This window comes from Capra hircus, chromosome 16 (assembly GCF_001704415.2).
Source record: "Capra hircus breed San Clemente chromosome 16, ASM170441v1, whole genome shotgun sequence".
Taxonomy (NCBI): domain Eukaryota; kingdom Metazoa; phylum Chordata; class Mammalia; order Artiodactyla; family Bovidae; genus Capra; species Capra hircus.
In genome coordinates this window covers 49,535,340-49,543,539 of record NC_030823.1, presented here as the reverse complement: position 1 = coordinate 49,543,539, position 8,200 = coordinate 49,535,340, and the positions used below count along the sequence as shown (strand labels likewise).

The following is an 8,200-nucleotide window of genomic DNA, read 5'->3' as shown; positions in this document are numbered from 1 at the left end:
AGGACACCCTAGCCTAGGTTGGGAGGCCCAGGGTGGGGTGGGGGAAGGGCCGGAGGGGCCCTGCTTGCAACCTGTGCCCCCCACCCTAGCTCCAGCACCACGTGGGGAGACCCAGTCCAGGGAAGGGGCTCTCCTGGAGGCCCCTAATTGCAGCTTGTCTTTGCTCAAGTAGATAGTCCCTGAGACTGGGCTCTTTCTAACCGCAGCAGTGCTGCCCTGCCCCCACCCAACAGAGCAGGCAGGGAGATGCTTTCCCCTGCTCCCCGGGTGGACAGGCCAGCCAGGGACATGCTGCCTGTTCCTCCGCCACAAACTGCAAGGGCTGTGCCCCTGGCCTGTGCTGACCCCAGGTGACCTGGCAAAGGGTCCAGGGCCAGCCACTGGACTGACTGATGCTTGAGGAGCTAGGAAAAGGGGCTCAACTTTCCCCCTACCCCATCTCTCCCCTGTCATAAATAAGTACACAAAACAATGGTTTTGGTCTAAGAGTGATGGACATTTAGACACTGGCACCAGGCTCACACCTAGCCAGTGCCACACCAGGGCTGGGCAGAGCAAGGGCAGAGAGGTAGGGAGTGGGCATTGCGAGGGCACCAGCCAGGCTGCTGGTGTGGGGGTCACTGGTGGCTGCTGGGGTGAGCGGGGAGGAGAGTTAGCCACAGTGACTCCAGAAGTGCCAGGTCCAGAATGGCCAGAGTCAGGGGCTCACGCAGAGCCCAGCGTTGTCATGTGGTTGGTGCCCACAGAGGGGCGAGGCCAGTCTTCAGTCTATGGTGAGAGGGTGGAGGGGCCCCGCAGGCAGCAGCATCTCCAGCAGCTCTAGGAAAGGGTGGACGGTACTGTCCGTCATGCTGTGGTTGAGGCTTGGGATCCAGACCACAGTGTCAGGTCAAGCCGGGCAAGGCTGGCATCTTTGCTGTGCCCTCTGCACACAACACTGTTCTTTCAGACCAGTCCCATCTTCCCAGCCACCTGCCCCCAGTCACCAAGGAAAGTCCTCGCCAGAAACGCAAAAGGAAAGGGAAGGAACCCAGCCCAGGCAAAGCACCAGCTTCCCCCCAACGTCAGGGACACTCACCCTGGATAAAACAGCTGAACGCTGGGCCACCTGCTGAGCTAAGCCGTGGCTTCCAGCCTGTCGGATGCTCAAACGAGGAAACGCCGCAGGACCCTGCTTCCCCAGGCCAATCACTCCTGCAAAGCTTGAAGGGAGGGTTCCCAGGGGTCTTTAGCCAGAAGCACACACAAGCTGCCAGCATCGGGGCCACAGATCCTTTCGGACAGTACTGGACGGGTGGCTGGCTCCCGCAATGGGCCCGAGATACTAAGGCACGAAGCTACCTAAACCCACTGGGGCGGGGAGGGGCGGGGAGAGGATAGGCTCCAAGGGCCCTTGAGTTGGTCAAGTACACAGTGACCAAGCCATGACGACAGCCTGGCTTTTTCCAACTCGGCACGGGCTGGAGGCGCAGGGTGACGGCCAGGGGCTGCCGATGGCTCTTCTGAAAAGGGGCTCCGTGGTCTCACGGCCCCTCTGGAGAGCGAGGAGAGCCCTGGACACGGCTGGCACCTCTCCTCAGGCCCAAGGGCCAGTCCCGAACTGGAATCTGGGAGTCAGCTGCTCGGCTGGGAAGGTCGTCCGGTGACTCCAGGCCCTGGTAACGGCCGGTGACCCATCCATCTCCAGAAGGCCCTGTGTGGAGGTCCTAAAGAGGGAGCAGGAGCGACGAGGGGAGAGCGGACCGAGGGCTCGGGCCTCCTGCGCCCTAGTCGGGCAAGTAGAGGCCAGGCGGGCAGGCGTCTCGCGCTTCAGGGCTGCCTGCGTAGGCCTGGGCGCCCGAAGGCCGGGTGCATGAGGTTCTCGGTGATGTAGGCCACAAGCAGGCAGATGACCACGAGCATAACGCAGATGGAACCACCCACCGCCGTCATGGCCACCACGATCTCCCTCATGCCGGCAGGCTCGGCGGCGAACTCCACACACTCGGCGGGTGCGGCGGGATCCGGGGCGCCTGCCGGCTCGGCTCGCAGCGGCAGCGGCTGCAGGCAAAGGCGGTAGCGCACGCCGTCGTGCACATCGGGCAGCAGGTAGTCGCGGCAGGAGGCGCCGAGTAGCACGCGTTCGCATGGGAAGCGCGTGTAGGCGCCACGCCACGAGCAGTTGAGCGCGAAGGCGCGCACGCGGGGCGCCTCGGCCGGCCCCAGGCGCCACTGCAGCAACACGCTGCGGTTGCGCAGGACGCTGGCGCGCAGTGAGCGGCCGGCCGAGGCGTGCGCCGCGCAGCCGGGCGCCTGGCAGCGGAAGCCGCGCGCGGGGCTGCGGAAGCACAGGCGCCCGCCTCCCGCCTCGGGGCCCTCGGGCAGCACCTTGTAGGGACACCAGGGCGCGTCGGCCGCCGGCTCCCAGCCCGGCGGCGTCGGCGCGGCCGTGGCGCAGGACGGCGGCGCGCAGGCGGCCAGCAGCAGCAACAGCGGCGGGGCGCGCATCCTGCGGCTGGGCCGGGCGGCGGCGGGGCGCGGGCTCGCGGGCGCACGGGCGCGGGCGGTGGGTCACGCGGGCCGCGCCACCGCTCCCCGCGCTCGCCCGGCGCGCCGCGCCCTCCGCCGCCGCCCGCTCCGACCCGCCCCCGCGCCCCGTGCGCGCTTGGACCCGGCGCGGCGGCGGAGGCGGGGCCGCCCCACGTCCCGCCCCCCTTAACCCTCGCTGGGCTGCAGCCACTTGGAGATCGGATCGCGAAGGAGAGGGGCGGCCCCGCGAGTGGGGCGGGGGCCGGCTGTGGCCAGCTGTGTCGAGGCCGCTGTGCCTGTTGGCCTCTCGCCGTGTGAGCTCCCCTCGGAGCCCTGCCAGGCCTTTCTAGGGCTTTTCCGTGGCTTTGGGGGACTGGGGTCTCAAGTTGTGGCCCACGGGGGCAGCTCCGCGACTCTCCTTGGCCATGCCCGGCGAGGACGCGGTGTGCCACTGGGTAGGGAGAACCAGAGGCCTGGAGCGCGCGCAACTTCACGCCGCCGCATCCCAGACCCACGGTGGCAACCGGCAAAGAAAGGGTCCCACATGCCCTAACTTGGAAGGGGTGAGGATGGAAACGCCCCCTCACCCCCACCCCGGGCTTCTGCTCCTTGAGAGGTGGACTACACCGACCTGGGAGGGGCGCCATCTAGAAGAGGCTTCCTCATCTGAAAACTATTCATTCTGCACCAAAGAGGCAGCTACAGGGTGGACCACTCTAATCTTTCCCTCAGCTCCGCAGATAGGGCCCTGGGGCAGCCCTCTGGATCTCCTAGAAGAGAGCAGGACTGCACAAAGGCAACAACCCTCCACAAGCCCACCCGATGCAGCGGGCGGACCTCACTACCCCGGGAAGGAAGGGCACACACCTTCCCCTACTCCTGTTTTCAGCATGGGCCGGAGACCGGACCCGCCCATGTCGTCGGGATGCCTCTCCAGGGCCAGGGGGCGCCTAGCCAAGCCTGCCTGACCTGACTGGATGTGAAGCAGGAGAGCCTCACGTGCAGGGAGCACAGCTCTGAGCAGCAAGGGGGAGGGGTCCCTGGCCACTGTCCTGTGGACCCTGGTCTCCCCGCAGCCCCTTTCAGGTGCTGCTCTCACCTGAGAACAGAGAGGAGGGATGAGGTGGTCTTCAGCACTCACTGAGTCCTTGCTCCCCATGCACCCGCCCATGGAGCATCCTACTTCCACCCCCCTCACCACTTCCTGGTCATCCCTCGGAATTCTGTGTCAGCACTGGATAACAAGACCTCAACCGAAGCCTGAAGCCAGGGGTTAGTGGCCCCCTACCCAGGCCCAACACTCCTGCCCCTCAACACCAGGGCTCTCTGGCTCCTTCAGATCCCAAGCAGGGTCTCCCCAGGTCTCTACACCTACTGGGGTAGGGTTGGGGTGAGAGTTTAGAGAGATGCACCCTGGCCCTGCCTCTGGCTTCTACTCTCTCTGCAGGTGGGGATGGGGCTGGGTTCAGCTGCTTGCCCAGCATCATGGGGGGACTCAGGAGCTCCCTCAGGAAGGCAGAAAGTTACAGTGACCCAGGGATCCCCGCGTCCTCACCCTCAGCTTCCTGGGGCCTGGACCAACTTGCTTACACCGGGTTTCCAGTGGGAGCTAAGGCTGCTGCAACCGCTCTGCCCGAGGGGTTAGTTGTCAGAGGGGGCCATGCTCTATGGTCCAGGTCTCCACTATCAGGTCCTCTGGGCCAGAGAGCAGCCAGGTAACCATTTCACCTGCCCACTCCTGAGACAGCTGGAAACAGGACTGTTCAGAGCTTTTGCAGCTGATCAGGGGTGAGGGGAGAAGTCCAGTTAGATCCAACCTCGGATGTCCCTGGGGAGCCTGGCGCCCATGCCCTGAGCTTGTTCTGTGGTTGGAGGCTCACACACCAATGCTGAGCTTCCTGGTCTGGCAGCTCCTGGCTGGAGGGATGGACCAGGCTTGGGGTTGCGGGATCTGCTGTTTCCCCATCTGGGCTTGACTCTGCAGAGCATGTCTGGGCAAAGAGCAGGTGTTGGAGGCGGGGTATGTTCTGCTCATCCTATCTAGGGTATGTGGAGCTGCTGCAGGCTTGGGCCAGGGGCAAGTGTGACAAAGCCCTGCTTCCCAGCGGAGGGTTCTGGGCTGGTAAAGCAAACAAACTCCCCAGAGATCCACCTTTCACCTCGCATCAGCCCCCACACCCACCTCTGCAGCTGTCCCTCCCAGTGGCCAGCAGGGTTGCCATCTCTAGTTCTGCAAAGTCCCAGTCCTAGGGCTCATCTCTGCAGAGGGGCTGGAACCCCCTCTGTCACCAGCCACAGCCTGTGAGGAATGTAGGTGAATTCTGGGTCCCTTCTCCTAGCCCCGCAGAGATGGACCCTCTCAGATCCTGGATCCACCAGCCCTGAGATCCCCTCACCAGAGCCCCTGCCTGACAGCCCCCAACCTAGAATCAGGAGCTCATGGAGTTTGCAGGAGCAGCTGGAGCTTCTGTCATTCCTTCCCCACTAAGGGAAGGAGAGGAGAAGTCAAGGTCAGCACCCACTGCCCTCATGTAGTCAAGTGTGGCACCGGTGGCCTCTCTCCCACCAGAAAGGGCAAATGGGCAAGACTGCAAAGACCAGAGGGCCCGCCGTTAACCAACTGTCCACCCATCATAATTGCTCCCTCCCAACAAAGAGACCCTAATTTGGCTGGAACCAGCTTCCTGGGCATTCCCACTGGAGACCAGAGGACAGGGCCTGGGCTATGCAGACATGGAGGCTGGCTGCTGGGCACAGGGAACAGGGGAGGGTCAGCAGACAGGAATTAGCGCGTGAACTGAAACCAAGCCCAACGCCCCCACCCCCAGCATGTCTTAGACAGGTAGCACCTGCCGCCCCCGCGTGTGTTCTGCTGTCCAGTGCCAGCGCCTCCATTTTCCTTTCAGGGGCCCCCATTCTCCACTCTCAGGCTGTGGGCCTTTAGGTGGGTTCACCCACCTTACCCAGGGGTTGGCAGAGCACCCAACCTGGGCAGTCAGACCGTCCGCCTGGCCTGAAGGCCTTTGCTGAAGCTGACAGAAAGTGTGGTTGCTCCCCTGGCCAGGATAGACATTCAGCTGCTGACCGGAAGGTGTCGCCGGGAAGAGCTGGTCTGTGGATGAAGCCACCCCCAGAGAGAGGCAAGAAACCTACCAGAGTATTTGCACCAGGTGTCTGGACAATTTTTTTTTTTTAAGTCTTTACTGAATTTGTTACAGCATTGCTTCTGTTCTATGTTTTGGTTTTTTGGCCCTGAGACATGTGGGGTCTTAGATCCCTAGCCAGGGATCGAACCTGCACCCTCTGCACTGGAAGGTGAAGTCTTAACCCCTTGACCACCAGGAAAATCCCTTGCACCAGGTGTCTGGATCCAACTTGTCTGAAGCAAGCCCACCCCTGGACTTCACAGTCACAGAGGCCAGGAAACCCCTCTTGTGTAAATACTAGAACACCAGTTTTCTGACCATTGCAACTGAGTTCCGCAAATGCGTGGCCTGCAGGCCCTGCTGACCTCCCTAACTTGACCTCCCACCCTCCACCCTGACCCCTTCTCTTTCCAAGAACCCTAGGTCACTCCTGCCTAACACCCCCTCCCTGAACATATGAGCATCTTCCCTCAGCCCTACTTGCCCCTACCCTGGCTGGGATCCGGGGGCCTCAGACAGCAGGGTGGGCAGCCTGGCCCGCTGTCCCTTGGCTCCAGCTGTGAGCTGTAGACACAGACTGAGCAGGGCGCTGAGCTGCCTGCGAGGGGCCAGCAAGGCAAGGGGGAGGCCATGGCCCGTGACTGTGAGCAAGAGCACGGGAAAGAGGAAGCCGTTTCTGGGCAAGGAAAACATGGCTTCTCAGATCCCCTGCTGGGAGATCCAGCTGGGGCTGGCCCTAAGGACGTGGCAGGCAGGGAGGGAAGGCCTCCATCCAGCCCCCACATGTCCCGCTCAGGCACACTCCCCTCTCTGAAGCTCCTCTTTCCAGTAGTCAGTATATTTGGTGGCTCAGATGGTAAAGAATCTACCTGCAGTACAGGAGACCCAGGTTCAATCTCTGTGTCGGGAAGATCCCTTGCAGAAGGGACTGTCAGCCCACTCCAGTATTCTTGTCTGGGGATCCCAGGGACAGAGGAGCCTGGCGGGCTGTAGTCCATGGGGTCATAAACAGTCGGAAACGACTAAGCAACTAACACTTTCACTTTCACCAGCCGTGTGGTTATTTCCTGGATGTTCTTTTTAAATCCACTTAGAGGAGACTTGTTATCATGACCACAAATAAAATAAAAGTCAGTGTCGGACGGTCTTGGCTTCCTGCTTGGAGGCGTCACACTGACCATCTAAGGGTGACCTCAGAAGCCTCCACGGCCTTCATTCTCTCCACATGCGGCCTGCCCCCTCAGATCCCTGGAGGCTGCTGGTCACCCACGGTGTCCCTGTGGTCCCTGCCCCTACTCGGGAAGGGGCGTCCAGGGGAGCCCACCCAGCTCACACCTCATGTCGGGGCCGATCTCCAGTACCTGTGGGAAATGCTTCCGCCCAGTGGTGGTGGTGGTGGGGTGGTTGACCAGCCTGGAGCAACCACAGGGGCTTCCAGGAAACTTCTTGGGGGGACTTCTAGACAGGGTGGCCCCTTGTACCCCATCAGGGTCCTGAAAGAGCAGCTGGCGTGGGGCCCCTCAGACACTGAGCACAGAGGGTCATGGGATGAGCAGGTGACCAAGCTGTTTGAGTTGTCCAAGCAAGAGAGGGTCAGGGCGGCAACTGCCCTCCTGGGCCTCTGTTCATGGGAACCACCCTCTCCACAGCCTTGGCACCCCGGGCTGGGTCCTCTTCCTGGGACCAGCCTCTGTTCATGCCCCAAAAGACCACAGAACGACTGCTCCTGCAGGGTGGGGTGGGGACCTGACATCCAAGGAAGGGGGCCTTTTTTGGGGGTGCAGTGCTCTCCTCTCGGCAGATCTGGGCTCTGAGAAAGTTGTCAAGCCCAGGTTGGCCTCTGTGGGGCCATATTTCTCATGATGCGGCCAGCCACCCTCCTCCCCTGTAGGACCCAAAGGTGCCTCCGCCACTGGTCAGCCTGGGCTTCTGTGCAGCCTTTGGGGCCCCCCAGCAGCCCATCCTCAGCTGGTGACCTGAGGGAGACAACCCGCACCTTGTGGGGAGGGAGAGTGAAGGGGACACTAGAGAGAGGACCCCCACACACCACCACTGGGGTGTGTCGAGAGCCTCTGCACAATTCACTGCCCCCTTTGCCTTTGCAGCAAGGTGGCTGCGGTGGTCCCGGCACCCCCCACCCATCCAGCACCCAGCCCTGGCACCCACCTAGCCTCTGAACCCAGCCCCAGATGTCTTCCTACCCAGAGCCCCTGCTTCTCTGCTCCCTGAGGACAGAGATGAGCTGGGAGGCTGCAAACATGTCCCCAGGGTGGTGTGGCAGTGGACTGGTGCCTGTTTTCTCACCTGCAGAGGCGGGGGGTAAGTTCTGGCCTCTAGGAGGCCCTACCAGGGAGCTGGCCCGCAAGACTTGGAGCTTGGAATGGCCGGCTTCCCCGGGCCTCCAACGATTCTATCAGAGGACAGCACATCGTGGACTATTGGGGCAGACCCGGTTCCTGGGCTCCCAGGACATGCATGACGGGACCTGGCCTGGGACCTGGCTCCCTTCTCTCCCTAGAGTAGACAAACAGAGAGCCGGCAGTATG

General features: G+C 62.4%; 1 protein-coding gene across 1 annotated transcript; it reads right to left on the bottom strand.

The window, feature by feature from the left end:
* FNDC10 (fibronectin type III domain containing 10) lies at positions 476-2,487 on the bottom strand. The gene is made up of 2 exons (XM_018060518.1): positions 1,079-2,487; positions 476-819 (listed from the first exon to the last, which is right to left on the bottom strand). Exon 1 carries the CDS (start codon positions 2,485-2,487, stop codon positions 1,810-1,812), a length of 678 nt encoding a protein of 225 aa, XP_017916007.1. The 3' UTR covers positions 476-819; positions 1,079-1,809.

Bases quoted from the DNA above. Each gene is read 5' to 3' on its own strand.
- FNDC10 (XM_018060518.1), bottom strand. From the start codon at position 2,487: ATGCGCGCCCCGCCGCTGTTGCTGCTGCTGGCCGCCTGCGCGCCGCCG.